This window comes from Crinia signifera, chromosome 4 (genome assembly GCF_055691185.1).
Source record: "Crinia signifera chromosome 4, ASM5569118v1, whole genome shotgun sequence".
Taxonomy (NCBI): Eukaryota; Metazoa; Chordata; class Amphibia; order Anura; family Myobatrachidae; genus Crinia; species Crinia signifera.
In genome coordinates this window covers 128,987,614-129,003,977 of record NC_139220.1, presented here as the reverse complement: position 1 = coordinate 129,003,977, position 16,364 = coordinate 128,987,614, and the positions used below count along the sequence as shown (strand labels likewise).

The 16,364-nt window shown below is 44.8% G+C and overlaps 1 protein-coding gene across 2 annotated transcripts in view; it reads left to right on the top strand.

Annotated features, from left to right (window-relative positions):
- Positions 1-16,364, top strand: part of HAL (histidine ammonia-lyase) — a 52,671-nt gene that overhangs the window by 28,112 nt on the left and 8,195 nt on the right. For both annotated transcript variants that reach the window (XM_083182432.1, XM_083182433.1), the window contains exons 14-20: positions 214-272; positions 619-699; positions 6,618-6,683; positions 6,780-6,945; positions 10,130-10,264; positions 14,407-14,515; positions 14,603-14,672. In XM_083182432.1, coding sequence (XP_083038558.1) covers positions 214-272; positions 619-699; positions 6,618-6,683; positions 6,780-6,945; positions 10,130-10,264; positions 14,407-14,515; positions 14,603-14,672 — 686 coding nt within the window. The remainder of the gene's footprint in view (positions 1-213; positions 273-618; positions 700-6,617; positions 6,684-6,779; positions 6,946-10,129; positions 10,265-14,406; positions 14,516-14,602; positions 14,673-16,364) is intronic.

The following is a 16,364-nucleotide window of genomic DNA, read 5'->3' as shown; positions in this document are numbered from 1 at the left end:
TGGAATGAGGCTGTTGTTTAACAAAGATCTTGTGGTGATACTCCACTTCCTCGTATAAGATTTTGAACATCTACAGGTATAAAGTAATCTTTGTGTATATCCTTTGGTAGGGTAGCAAACTAGTAGGAGATTTGTTTTGTTTTACTTTAAATATATATTGCTTACACTTTTTTGTGTCACTTTTTTAATTTACATTTTTTATTTTACTTCTAGAAAGTCATAGATTTTGTGATCGAGTTCAGGATGCCTACACACTGCGTTGCTGCCCACAGGTAAAAAGCTGAATGTGTGACAACACTGTGTGGATACTGCATGGCTGATATTTACGGCACAGAAGCATGAAACTTGCCAGTGGCAGTGAACCTATTTTACTGTATGTGGTTATAACACTGTCCTCTACCATGTCTCTGCAGTGTTAACATGTTTCTGCTAGAAATTATCATTTTACCAATACTGCTTGTTATTTATCAATGTGACAAATATTTTTCTGTCATTTCTGGACGGCATATTTCCCCTCTGACATACTTTACTTTGGTCACAGTGGAGAAAAAGTTTTTTAATCTGTTTATCTGTTAATATGTTTGCATCTAATATTGAATGAGAAATGTCTCTTTCCAGGTACATGGCGTGGTAAATGATACAATTGACTTTGTAAAGAACATCATCGAGACTGAAATTAATAGCGCAACAGACAACCCTGTATCCTTTTATTGCTTTGAATGAATCTTGCCATGTTTTGTTCACCACCCAATGTTTTTTTTTTTCTCTTGCATAATTATTAACTTGGCCACATACAAAAAATGTGAAATTAAATAGATTGATACAAATTTGTCAAATAAATTGGTTCAAGCACAGTATTCCTTAGTATTACCCAGTGCCACACCTCCCATCTTGCTCTAGATCATCTTAATTGATTTTTAAGTCCATATGCAAGTTGAGATGTATGGATGTTCTGCTGAGTATACACAAAGCCAGTCTATAGATGTTGCCCTTAGCCACAATCTAGACCTGACCCAGGGTGCTGGTCCAGGGGCTCCCTACCAAATGGCACTTGCCACCCAACTTATGATGCTAGAGGCGAATTTGGAGGTCAAGATGCCCATAGGTGAAATGGTATTGGACATCCCCCTTCACAATCTGCAGTCAGGGCATAGCTGCAGAGCCGGCTCTCTATAGGCATCATTAAAGTGTCACTGCCCAGGCCAGAATTGATCATGGTTGCCACCAAGCCTGACCGTTATTGGTCACCTTATGGTGTGGCCACTCCTCTGGGACTGCCATTAAGTCAGCCCTGTCAGTGCACATCCCAAGGCCAACACATATTGGGTTTTATTCTGATTCACTGGGAAAGGCACAATCACTCTCTAATGGACAAAACCATGTGCACTGCAGGTGGGGCTGATGTAACATGTGCAGAGAGTTAGTTTTGGGTGGGGTTTGTACTTCAAATTGATTTCTATATTGCAGTGTAAAAATAAAGCAGCCAGTATTCACCCTGCACAGAAACAATAAAACACCCAAATCGAACTCTCTTTGCACATGTTACATTAGCCCCACCTGCAGTGCATATGGTTTTGTCCATTAGAGAGTGACTGTGCCTTTCTGAGTGAATCTGAATAACCCCCATTATGAGCATGGTGCATACTTAATATTGCCAGTCTTCACTAAAATCTCTAATGCAGTCGAAAAATCCGGGTATTAACTGAAATACAAATCTGTGCTAGTCAGATTCGATCTCTTTCCAAAGTTTGATATCATCTCGCCAAGAGTGCTTTGCTGACCTTATTCTGGTCCATTCGGTCCACCACGCATTCACCTAAGAGTGTCTTCATTTTGCGTGTATGCTCCAAATCATTTGATGGTCAAGGTACATCGAATGATTTGGTCCCTGCATGCAAGTCTGCGAATGGATGTTTATGCAAAACATCCATTCGCAGCCGTGCGGGGAACACGGCCAGTGACGGGGATGCCTGAATGAGCGGTGTGAACCAGAATAAGGTCCTATGTCTTGCTGCTATACAGCTGTTGAGGAAGCAAGACAATAGAGTAAGTCCTAGTCATCATTTATGCACCCAGTGAAAGTAGCATTCAGTAAAGAATGGATACTCAGTAAATGAATACATAACATATTAATTATATATTAAAATATAAAAAGTTTATTGTATGTAATCATTAATAAAAAAAAAAGTGTGTCTGAACCCAGAAGTAAATTGATTAGTCGTTATTTGACTCTTCTATATTGCAGGGGTGGTGTTCCTGCATGTTATTTATTGATGGCTAATAGGTGATTATGGCATAACAGCCACAGCCTGTGCAACCTCTGGGCTCAGGAAGAGTCATCCTTCAGCAGTCAGGAGAGGGGGGAATCTCTGGGGAACCATGGCATCAGGATTGCCCTATCCCCTGGGCATTAATAGGTACAAGGAGGGAGTCCATACTCACCAGAGAGGGGTTCAGCAGCTATTGTGTGGACAAGGGAAAAGAAAGAGAAAGTATTGTTAGTGGATGAACAAGCAGAGCGACAAACTTTAATCATACCTCCCAACTGTCCCGCTTTCCGCAGGAAAAACATCCCATTTTTTGAGGGAATGTTCCCGAATTCACACCCAGGGCCAGCAGTGTCCCGGGGAGTGGCCTCCCGCGAGTGATGAAATTTTAAGGCCCGTTTGTTTGTGTAATGTCAATCTTATATATTTGGCCACACCTAGTGTTGCCATGGGAGTTGGGGGTGCAGTTTCCTGTTACTGCTGTTCTTGTTTAACATGGCTACTTGAAACTAGCATGCAGTGTCTGTCCTCATTTATTACATCTGAAACATGGTGTCAGAAGTTCCCGAGCCCACAAATGATGCTGATTATTGGTAGTGCAGCAGCTCAGGCTTATGAGAAAACCTGTAGCGACAAGACAAGGATAAGGATTGCATAGATATCAAGTGGATTGAATCATCATCGTGCTAAACTCCTCTGCCTTCTCTGGAGTGGAAGCTCAGCAACATGGCATCTACTAACAACATTCCTCTACCTGATGGGATGCAGATGAGTGGCAATTTGTGCACTAACTGGGAGAACTTTAGAGCAGAGTTTGAGGACTTTTCTTTAGCCACAGGCCTTGCTGATAAATCAGCTCAGGTGCAAGCAGCCACACTGAGGAGAGTGATGGGCGGTGAGTGTCGCCATGTGTATAAGCACAAACTGAATCTTACTGAGGAGCAGCAAACAGATGTAAAGGCAATCCTGGATGCATTGGAAGCATACTTTAAGCCTGCAAAAAATGTGATTTCTGAAAGGTATATTTTTAACTGCAGTAAGCAAGAGGAATGCGAATCCATTAAGTTTGTTACCCGGCTGAGAGAAAAGGCAGCAACGTGTGAGTATGGCACATTAAAAGATGAACTCATAAGAGACAAATCAGGGGCGCCGCTTTCAGTTTTTTTCTGGTGGGTGCTACTGCCCCCCCCCCCCCCACACACAGACTGCCGTGCGCGCCCCCCCCCCCCACGGCCTGCAGCTGGGAGAGTTCGGGCGGAGAGCGAGTTCCAGCCTCTGTCACTCACTGTCTCAATGACTTCCGTGATGCGGCGCAGGCTACACCGCTGCACCTCTGCCACCGGATCACCAGCGCCCAACCTCTCCCTGCTGCACACAGCAATCACCATGCTGCCGTAGCCCGTGGGTGCTCCTCAATTTCCGTGGGTGCTCGGGCCCCGGACCACCCACGGTTTCGGCGCCTATGAGACAAATTAGTAGTGGTCATAAACTGTGAAAGCACAAGTCGCCGTCTCTTAAGAGAGCGGAATTTAGATCTGTCAGCAGCTATAGAGATGTGTCGCACAGCTGAGCTCACTGACCAGAGAATCAGGGCAATGGACAGACAGACTGATAATTTAAATGCTGCAGACACAGTAGCACAGCAGGGGGAATGTACTGGATAACCCAAAGTATACAAATCGGCAGCAGAGCTTACCATCAGCCAGATACACAGCCTGTAAATACTGTGGTAAGAGGCACAGGCAAGGGAAAGAGCAGAGTCCAGCATTTGGGAAAACCTGCAGCTCATGTGGTGTCACCAATCACTTTGCAAAAGTGTGTCTGTCAAGCAAGCTCTGGAATACAGCAGGAAGAGTGCACACATTAGAAGACACACCTGAAGCTGAGACACAGAGTGCTAAGGGCATTTACACAACAGAACGCATTGTGACTGTAAGATCAGCAGGCCAGAAGTGGTTTGCACATCTGACTATTTAATAATAAGAGGCAACCATGTCAGTTAGACTCAGGGGCAACATGTGATGTTATGAGTCTGGAAGATAAGATGAAATTAGCTCCTAGAGTTCCATTACTGCCAAGTGACACTAAAATGAAGCTGTATTCTGGAGAGCTGATGAGATCATTGGGACGGTTCATGAATATGTGGAGGCCAATCAGAAACCATTATTATCAGGTTCCACCTGTGAGCGCTTGGGGTTGATGCAGTTTACTATTCCTGCTGAGCTACATAAGATGGAACATGACTTGTCTGGACCATTGAGGAAAGAGGAATTAATAGATGCCTATGATGAAGTGTTCAAGGGACCAGTGACATCTGTTCCTGGAGAACTACATTTTGAACTTGATCCAAGTGTTCCGCCATTCCAATGTGCTCCATGCAATGTGCCTAAGCCAAGACTAAAAGCTTTACTAGATCAGTATGAACTAGATGGGCTGAACCAACTGACTGGATTAGCAATATGGTCATTGTGGCAAAGCCTGACAAGCTAAGAATCTGTATTGATCCTACATTTTAAAATCAAGCACTGCGGAGGACTCATTACATTATGCAGACATTGGAGGATGTGTTATATAAGCTGCCCAAAGCAAAGATCTTCACACTGTTGGATGCACGTGATGCATTTCTGCAATGCAAGCTGGATGATAAAAGCAGCTATATTACCACCTTTTGGACCCCATGGGGCAGGAAAAGATGGCTTAAACTCCCATTTGGAGTTTCTGTAGCACCTGAAGTTTACCAACGAAAATAACATGAATTGCTGATTGGACTTAGCGGCATTGAGGCGATAGCAGATGATATTCTTGTAGTTGGCTGTGGTGAGACTGAAGAGGAAGCAGAGGCTGATCATGACCGCAAATTGCTAGCACTTTTGGATCCTTGCCGACAAGTGAAATGAAGACTTTATGTGTGAAGAAGCTGAAAGAGGTTCATTTTCATGGTCATATTCTGTCCTCTGAAGGTTTGAAAGTTGATCCTGAAAAAGTTACAGCAGTCTTAAGTAGCCCATACACGGTCCGTTGTGGACCGGCTCCGTTCTGTACTATGCGATGCGCGCTTCCGCGCATCACCTAGTACGGTACAAAAAGTATGTGCTGCACATACTTTTTGTACTAGCTACACATCGCATTGGATCGCATTGCATGCACAAGGCATGCGATCCGATGCGATGCGTGCTATTTAAGTCCCAAACGGATCCGTTAAACGGACTGTGTATGGGCAGCTTTAGAAATGCCAAAGCCCACATCTGAAACACCCTTGCCATGAGACCACGCCCCAAAATTTTGGGCGCGTGCAAAGGGTCTGCAACCTCAGCATTAAAAGTTGGAAGGTATGCTTACATACATACATACATACATACATACATACATACATACATACATACATACATAGCTCACTGAGAGCCTCAGCTAATTATGACCCACACATTAAATCCTGTTGTGTTGGTACTGCTTAATGTTTGTTGTGTTTTTTATTTACAGTTTCTTATATAGCGCAGCAGATTCCGTTGCGCTTTACAATAGTAGACAGTGATAAAACAAATTGGGTAACAACAGACAGACTTGGGGGTTCCAGTAATGATTCTGTGTGCTCAGGAATGCAATGTGTGCGTGTACATGTGGTAGGGAATATAGATTGTAAGCTCCACTGGGGCAGGGACTGATGTGACCATACCTCCCAACAGTCCCGATTTTATCGGGACAGTCCCGATTGTCAGGGCCTGTCCCGATGTCCCACCCGCGGGCGGCAGTGTCCCGCGGTGTGGGGGGGCTGTTGGGAGTCCCCCCTGTCAGCTGCTAAGCAGCGGGGAATAAACGCTGTGCGCATGCGCACAGCGTCTATTCCCGCAGCCAGGGGGCTGGGGGCATGGCTAGAGGCTCACAGAGCCTCTGGGTCATGCCCCATAGCGGCAAAATGGGGGCGTGGCCTTGCGGAAGAGCCACGAGTATAGGCCACGCCCCAAATTAGGCCACGCCCCCGAAAATTTCGGCGCGCCTGCAGCGCGCAGCAGCAGCGTCCCGACTGCTGGGATGCAAAAGTTGGGAGGTATGTGTGACTGTTCAAATATTCTCTGTAAAGTGCTGCGTAATATGTGTGCGCTATATAAGAAACTGTAAATAAATATAGTTGTTTAGCAGCAATTAAAATTGCTGGGTTGTTCATTTTTCAAAATAAAATATAGCTTAAATTGTGTTTAGTTTTTACAGTGGCTTTTGAGGGTGGCTGAACTGGAAATGAGGCTGCAAAATGTGCAAATCTTTCTGTAAACTTGCCTTTTCTTTATTACTCTCCTGCATTGGCAGAACACCGTACCAAAAAAAAAAAAACATTTTCTTAACAAGTCCATAAAGATGGTTTTTGCGGAAAGAGGGGAGACCATATCAGGTGGGAATTTTCATGGAGAATACCCAGCAAAGGTAACCGCCCCAGTTTCTATTAGCTTTTCTTTGATATTCCTACAGATATTGTATTTTGGAGGATTTGATAACTCTTTCATTTCTTGTACTTTACAGGCCTTGGATTATCTTGCTATTGGAGTCCATGAACTTGCTGCAATTAGTGAGAGGAGAATTGAAAGACTCTGCAATCCCTCTCTCAGTGAGCTGCCAGCATTTCTAGTTACAGAAGGAGGCCTGAACTCAGGCTTTATGATCGCACATTGCACAGCTGCTGCTCTAGGTATTATTTATTTCCAAGTTATTTATATAGCACAACAATTACAGCGCATTACAATAGGCCAGCTCTGCTTTTCTGTATGAGGGTCAGACTAGCTCACAGGGTTACAGGCAGGGCTATTTTTCAGCAGGCTCCAGCAGGAACTGAGGCCCTTATTCTAAATAGCCCTGGTTACAGGGGAATCCCTGGTGGACCCCGCTGTCTGAGGGCCGGGCCTGCTCTCTGGACTAGGGATCATCTTCCAGACTGTGCACTTGAATTATCCTTTATACTTAACAGTGCTACGGTGTATATCCTGCATGTCCTACAGTATTTACTGTATATGTTTATCAAGGGGCCCATACTATACACTCTTCAATAGTTAGCCAGAACTTACAGCATGGGCCCCTAGTTATGCTAAAATCCCCACTTTGCCATCAAGGAAGCCAAAGTTTCAAAGCCTTCAATGTAAGCCAACTATCTTCATAGATCAACCTTGACTCAATGGATGTAAAAGACATTGCTGATATTACCCAAATATTGTGTTCCACCACCTGTGATCTGGACACTGCCTCAGGCAAGCTTTTATTAGGGTGTATGGAAATAATTGGCCCTGTATTTACAAAAATAGTTCACTTTGCAAACAGGCATTTTTCCTGAACCCCCAAAGGAAGCAGTTGGTAGACCTCTTCTTAAGCCTTTGAGTGCCAATTGAATTTGCCAAAATAGGTGTGAAAATTGCCAAGAAAACCTTTTTATTCATCATTATGACCTGTAGTGTTTACATTATACAGGAAATATTATCTTTTTTACGCAACATTTCTTATTTGAATTTATATAATCAATGTGAGCGACGCTGGCATATTTAGCGGATATTTTGCTCATCTCTCACAGATGTTGATACTCAAAGGGTTACATACAATTAAATAATTTAGATCCTGACTTTATGAATAACTATAGACCAGTATATTACATTTCATCAACCCATGATATTTATGATCTATTCCATTCATTAGTCAGATGCCCTAGAACTAAAAACGCCCTTGTCTGTGTGCTTTATGATCTTCTGATGGCAAGAGATGACTGTTCAGTTTAATCCTTCTGGATCTCTTTGCAGCATTTGATACTGTGGGCCAAGAGATTCAGATTGAGAAAAGTTCTGTGGACTACTGTAGATGGCACAGTCCTTAGCTGGTTCAAGCCACTTTTCACCTGCCAGTCATAGCTTCTGGTGGAGTGTAGTCATCATCACTAGTGCCACTGCTTTGTGGAGTCCCACAGGGTTCTATACCAGTCATTCCCAACCCTGGTCCTCAAGTGTGCCTAAAAGTGCACATTTTCCAGGTCACCCAGCAGGCGCACTGATTCTAACAGATTTAAAAAAAATCACAGGTGGAGATAATTTAAAACCTGTAATTTAAGACCTGTAAAATGTGCACTGTTGGGGGTACTTGAGGACCAGGGTTGGGAACCACTGTTCTATACTGTCTTCCATGCTTTTTGCAGCATACATACTGCCACTGCCATTGCCTGGTCTATCACTGTTTTACAGATAATACACAACTGTACTGGTCCAGGTACAAATAGCCCAATAAAAGGGGTGGAGTGGATGAGTGCCATTTGGCTGTGACTGAATTCTAATTAAACAGAGGTCCTTTTGACAGGTCAGAGGACAAGACTACAGTATAGCCCAAACAATAGGGATTATCCTTGGGGGTTCAGAATAACAAGACCCTAAACATGCAGAATTCTGGCATTGCCATGGATGGTGGCTTGAAATTTCTACATCAGTTAGCTGCCAAAATGAATCCCCTTTTCCCTTTCTTACATCTGAGGAATTTATCCAGAATTACAAGGTTCTCCCAGCAAAGAAAAATTGCACTGCTTGCAGCGGGTACAAAATGCATCTAAAATCAGGGTTTTGACTTGAATAATAGATCTCTTCAGGATAACAATCTACGTGTACAGCCAAGAACACGATGTGGTTCCTCACAGCAAGTTCAACATAGAAATGGGTGGTTCTGATGCTTTTTAAGTGTCTGTATGTATTCAGGGTGGTGGTGCTCAATGTCATAAATAAAATTGACATAATATATATTGTGCACTATAGTGTTAACATGACACTATTATATAAAAGAACCAAAAACTAACCATTTTGGGTTTATATACAAGCATAAGCAACATGCGGTAATCATCTAAGCTTCAGGTACATGTCCTTGATGCATCTTCATATAAGGTTATTTTGGTACTTTTTTCAGCAATCATCTGTCAATGTCATATTATTATTAAATGGTACGACCTATATTGCCAGACATCAAGCATGTCAGTTTTAATGAAGCGCTATGGACATTTATTTAAAATTTATTATATCGGTCAGAGATATTGTAAAGGGATCTACTTCATACATTGTGTTTAAAAAATTAAAATAATGCCGCCCATATATGCTGTGATCCCGGCGGTATGATGTGTGCTTTGAGGTGCTCGCTCCCGCGGCACCTCATCGCACAGTACAAAAAGTATGTGCTGCACATATTGTACTTGCTTTTCATCACATCACATCGCATTGCATTGCATGCACAAGGCATATTGCATGGATGTGATGGATGCTATTTAAGCCCACAACGCACGCCGGGATCGCAGCGTGTATGGGCAGCTTAACTCCTTTTTTGGGGGGTGGGGGGGATATAAAAATAACTAGGACATACAGAATAGCAGTTAAATGAAATCAAGTAAGTGTTTATGCTCAGAGAAGTCTGGGAAACTTTCATGTCTAGTTTTGAAACACAAAGGGATCCAAGCACAGGGGAAAGGCAGGGTTTCTATATAAGGTAATTATTCTGTGGGAGATAGTTACCAAGGAAAAGGCAAACAGTAGATAGACAATGATAAAATGCAATGGGGGGAAGGTGGATGTAGGAGGCTGGAAGTGCAAGGGAGGACATGTGTAGCATGTTAGTTTCAATATCTATCCAGAGTATGGAGTGACAGTCTGAATGAGTCATGTGGGATGCCAGATAAAATTTGTGTAGACAAGTAAGGCATATGTCAACGTCACTGGTGTGTGTGGATACAAAACCTGAAGGCTGTATTTGGCTCTCCTACTAGTCCAAACAAAGTGGGAAGCAAATCTAGGTTTTTTTACTTCAATATCCGAATATTATTTCTATCTGCCATTGCTAATGTTTTTCTTTTCATTTTTTTGTACCAGTTTCTGAAAACAAGGCTTTGTGCCATCCCTCCTCTGTAGATTCCCTATCAACTAGTGCTGCTACTGAAGATCATGTGTCTATGGGAGGCTGGGCAGCACGGAAAGCTCTAAGAGTCATTGAACATGTAGAACATGGTAGGATTTGAATTCTCCTGAAACATGTTGTTAACATGAAGTATGCAAATGCATAATTGTGCTTAGAGCTGATTTGACAAAGTGGAAGATCCCTAACACCCTCTGAGCTGTGATCACCCCCTCTTTAACTACCCCTTACCTTCCAGACTCCTCCCCACCCTACAGGATAACCCAACTTTGGTTATTGCTCCCCTTAGTTTCCCATAGGTTGCTATTCTGCCTTCATAAACTGAGCTGAAAAATAAAGATCTCAATCGGTATTAATTGATCAGTATCCGGGCCCTTGGGTCTAGTTAAAGCTGGTTAAAAGCCGAATCTAGGTACTTTAATAAGACTTCTGCTCATCTAGATACAGGATTGCCAGAAACAGAGTAAAGAGAAAAGATAATGATTCTTGAGACCAAAGAATGGACTCCAATTATTAACTGGAATCCACCAGAATGAGCCCCTTGAATTGACCGTGGTGAACTCCGCCCCAGCATCTGAATTAAGGAACTTTGTGCTGGAGCCCACTACTTGCAGCTCTGGGAACAAAACAAGTAGAAACTCAGAACCTAAATCAAACTAGACTGTTACCAAGAACTAGACTAGAGGCGGGAAGCTCGTACAGTATCTGTGCTTCCAACATATATACTCAGACCTGGAACCCACACCCCAGTACACATAACTGGGAATGGAACCTGAGCCTCTGTGCTAGCCACAGCTACTATATAACTTACACCAATAGTATGCTAGCAAGTGGACTGGTATCATGGCGTTAATAGGGGTACAAGTCCTTGATTTAAGCAAAGCACTGCTGAGGACAGATGAATATTGGTAATGCAGAGTCCTTGCTAAAGGAGAGTCATTGGACACAAATGTGGAACTCTTGCAAAGCAGCAGAAGCAATAGAAGTGTAACTTGCTGGAACAGAAGCTGAATAGATGGACAGAAGTATAGACCAGAGGGGCATATATGGACACAGTACCATATGGGGGCATGGATGGACAGATGGGGCATGGATTTATCGAAAGACCAGGGGGTGGGCATAGATGGACTACATACATACATACATACATACACAGATTCTATGGTGTTGCTGGCAGGCACAGGGAAGATACTGGCAGGGGTCAGCAGCTGCCTCTTGCTGGTTCGCTTGCCTCCCCAGAGCCTATGACTGAAAAAAAAAACAGGGTGCAGAGGGGTTGCTTGTGGGCCCACGGCCCCGGACACGCTAGGGCCCTATAGCCAGTGCACCCCTGCACCTTCTACCGCCACTGAACACAAAGACAGAGCATAGAGCAATTCAAACCTGGTGCCAAGATGAATCCTTTTTTTTTTAAGAAGTGAGTTGCTCTAGAGCAGGGGTCTTCAACCTTTAAGACAGCGTGGGCCACCTAAAAAAATCCAGTGAAGCCCGAGGGCCACTAAAATCGCCTACGGAATTTCGGACAGCCCCATAGAATCACAGCTCCCCTATAACATCAGCACAGTCCTTCATAGATAGTTGGCACAGCCGCCCATACTCAGCACATAACCCCACACACACACACACACACACACCCTAATAGTTATCAGCAGCCAATTTGGGTTCCAGTGCAAACAGTAAAATATGTGCTCCCCCCCCCCCATATATAATTTGATATTGAATAAATTGCACGCGCCATAGGCGCGCTCCCAAAAACGGGTGTGACCTAATTATAAGGGGCGTGGTCTAATTATAACGAGTGTGAACTAGCAGGAAAACAATTACCTGACACCTCTTTTGCAACCTGCATGACCAGACATTGGTTACCGCAGGAATGGTCGTTGTCCTCACACGCTTAAGTTGACTGAAGGCTGCACAATGACATATAAACATGAAGGCCCACACAGTGAAATAGTATGCCTCACAGATCAAACCCAAACAATGAAAGGCTACTTAAATCAATATACACTGCTACACTGTTTATCCGTAATGCCCATTACACATTGTGCATCACACCATAGTGTCCATTAGACATTATGCCACACACCGTAATACCTGTTGTACATTATGTCATACACCATAATGCCCATTACACATTATGCCGCACCGTGATGCCCATTAGACATTAATCCACGCAAAATTATGCCCATTGCACATTATGCCCCACACTGATGCCCATTATGCCACAGACCATAATGCCAGCAGTACTCCTGCTTATACATATGATGCCCCAGCAGTGCCCCTTACCTAATGCCCCAGCAGTGCCCCTTACCTAATGCCCCAGCAGTGCCCCTCACACAATGCCCCAGCAGTGCCTCACACAATGCCCCAGCAGTGCCCCTCACACACAATGCCCCAGCAGTGCCCCTCACACACAATGCCCCAGCAGTGCCCCTCACACACAATGCCCCAGCAGTGCCCCTCACACACAATGCCCCAGCAGTGCCCCTCACACACAATGCCCCAGCAGTGCCCCTCACACACAATGCCCCAGCAGTGCCCCTCACACACAATGCCCCAGCAGTGCCCCTCACACACAATGCCCCAGCAGTGCCCCTCACACACAATGCTCCAGCAGTGCCCCCCACACAATGCCCCAGCAGTGCCCCCCACACAATGCCCCAGCAGTGCCCCTCACATACAATGCCCCAGCAGTGCCCCTCACACACAATGCCCCAGCAGTGCCCCTCACACACAATGCCCCCAGTAATGCCCCACACACAATGCCCCCAGTAATGCCTGCAGCTTTGCCAGGTCCCCTGCTCCCGGCCAGATGTACCTCCTCATCCTGCAGCTTTGACGGGTCACCTGCTTCCACCATCCATACCTCCTCCTGCAGTTTCGCTGGGTCCCCTCCGCCAGCTGTGCCTCCTCCTCCTGCAGTTCCAGTGCCGGGTCCCCTGCTCCCGCCAGCTGCGTCTCCTCCTCCCGCAGCTTCGCCGGGTCCCAACTCCCCAGCTCATGACCAGACGTGCCTCCTCCTCCCTCAGCTACGCTGGATCCACTCCTCTGCCCTGCCTGCAGCCAATGGAAATCAGGTAGGCGGCACCCAAGGGGACTCCATTACACTGCCTCCCTCTGCAGCATTTTCTTTTACTTAAAAATAAAAATCCTGTGCATGGCGGGCAGGGGGCCACTGAGATCAGCTCCGCGGGCCACTCGTGGCCCGCGGGCCATGGGTTGAAGACCCCTGCTCTAGAGGCTGGTTTACATAGGATATTCTCAGCCTCCATTGATAGCAGTGTCCATGTGAGTACAGCTCCTGGAATCCAATAATAGTGTTTACCTGACCAAATCACAATATGGCCGTGCTCATGTAGTACGGATGTGTGTATACAGTAGAGATGCTGATGTTCGGCCATGCCATAGACGGCCAGGATAGGCCCAGAACACCATGAAATGACACCCCAGAATAAGTAAGGCTAAGACCCTGATAAACATTGGGTAAGTTCATACAACCCCATACGTCACTGCATATGAGATTAGTTGATCCTGAGTCCCTGTTATGTTTCTTTTTCGTTATACATTTTGGGCCTGATTCAGACATGATTGCTGGGCTGTGAATCTTTGTAGACCAGCGATCAGGTAGCTACCACCCCGCCAAAGGCAAAACCCACCCCTGTGTATGGCTGCGAATACGATTGCAGCCATGCGAAAGGGGGGGGGGGGATTAATTTGCAATCAACACACACACACACACACACACACACACACACACACACACACACACACACACACACACCCACCCACTGAACATCCTTTACTGGTACACCCAGTGTTTGCATTGGAGTACATTAATACACTTGTCAGATTCCTTCAGCCATATTACTACATATAAAAGATAAATAATTATGCAGATCAAGTTCTGTGGAGAAGTTTCTAACACTCGCCATGTGACTGATGTCCTTTGGGAAATTTTCAAAACGTGTTCCTGTCTTATGCATCTAACACATGCTCTTATTTCCATTATGTGGGATCTAACCTCTGAACTTGTATGCACTTAGTAGTCATACGCTTTTTTAACCAATTTTTGTACAAAAATCTATAGTTAAAAACTAAAACCACTCCATACTGTATTTTTTTTTTTTTTTTGGGCACTTCCCCATTGGGATAAAACTGTTTTCCCCCTACAATATTGCCAGCTGAAATGTCCATGACATGCTGATTGTAAATAAATAATATTTTCTCTTTTCAGTGTTGGCTATTGAGCTGCTTGCAGCCTGCCAGGGAATAGAATTTCTACGCCCTCTTAGAACCACAACTCCATTGGAGAAAGTTTATGACCTTGTACGCTCTGTTGTTAGGTAAAAGCAAACAATATGTTTCTAATTTGAAGGCCTAACCTCTGTGCAGTTAATGATCAATAAATGTTCCACTTTGTCTATTTCTAGGCCTTGGATGAAGGACCGCTTCATGGCCCCAGACATTGAGGCAGCTCACAGATTACTTGTTGACCAAAAAGTAAGATACCTTTTTTTTTTTCTTCTTTTAACTGTTCACTATTCACTACAATATAATTATTAAAACTGTTAAATTGATGCTACTTTAGAAACCTACAGGTAAGTTATGATTGTCCGTAAGACCCGACGGTTGTACACTGATGCTTATAATGCTGTACTGATACCAAGGATGGTTCTGCTAGGTATTTCCAAATATGCGAACAATTCACTTCTACCACACAATGTTGTTATTAATAGGTATCTTAATGCATATATCCAATTTACTAGGCACTCCTCTGTTTTATGGCATTGATAGGCCTAATGACATATACAGGTCAAGTACAATGATTATTACAGTGTTACATGATTACTCTACATTTACCAGCACATTTCTCAGAAACCTTTATTCTAAACATAGAAAATGAATTTCACGGCCGAGAGGAACCATCTAGTCCAGTGATGGCTAACCTTGACACTCCAGCTGTTGTTGAACTACACATCCCAGTATGCCCTGCATCAGTTTTCGCATGGCCAAATAGTAAAACTGTAGCAGGGCATGCTGGGATGTGTAGTTCAACAACAGCTGGAGTGTCAAGGTTAGTCCTCACCGAACTAGTCTGTCCTACACACACACACACACACACACACACACACACACCCTCCTCAAAGAGGGCTGTGTTGGAAATTCTATAAGGCGTCTATACATTTATTTGGCTTGAAACTCTAACACACCCTTTAAGCTAGCTTAACTAAAAATAACTCACGCTGAGACAATAAAGACACGGACACCGTAACAATTAGATTTAAAGGCCATAAGTATATTTATTAACGTGGTATGACCCTCTCGTAAAGGGCTGGCAATAAGGCGCCACGGAATGCCCAGCTCTAGTCACATCTCAAAATGGCGGCGACTTAAAACGCCCCAACTGATTATATTAAATATGGGACGACTGAGACGGCCCATCTGTCTAAGGCACAACCTAACGCTGGGAAGTCTCACCACCCCCGCTCTGGCCGGTGTGGACACTCCGCTGACGGAGTGCCCACCGCGCCCCCCCGCAAAGGCAGGACACCCTGCCGTCTTTCCAGGGGGCAGTGCCTCCCAGCGCCCTCTCATGCCACAAGTGACCGCTGGACCGTGACGCCCTACCGCCTTAGCTGAGAAAATGGTAAATGTACCAATGATTTGACTATAAATTGAAATGCCGAAGGCAAGGGAGGGTGGGTGGGGCTGAAGAAAATCTGCAAGAGGAAGTACCCCTGTAAGGACCTGCCTATATAAACCCCTCTCCCTAAGCTCACGCCCCCCCCCCCCCCCCCCCTCCAGTTCACCCAAAGGCTACTTCAACAAAACTGAAACCAACTTTAAACACACTAGCAGTCATTAACCCTTTCCTGCCAAACCAAAAAATGTAAGTCTCTTAAGTACGCTCTGGCTTAGGCAGCCCTTGCTTAATCTAGACAACCTCAGTGATGTGGGACAGTAAAGACACACTGGGCGACTTTGAGCTGAAAGTCTCTCAAAACAGCAGGCTTGAGCGACCTTCAGCTCAAAGCCGCCCAGTGTGTATGGCCCGGCGATGAGTGTTGCTATGCACTCCCGCAACATTGCCGGGAAAGCCGCTCATCTGCTGGTTATACTGGTTATACCAGTAGATGAGTGGCTTTCAGGATGGCTTTGCATAGAGCTCTGTGTGAATGCACTGAGTGGCTT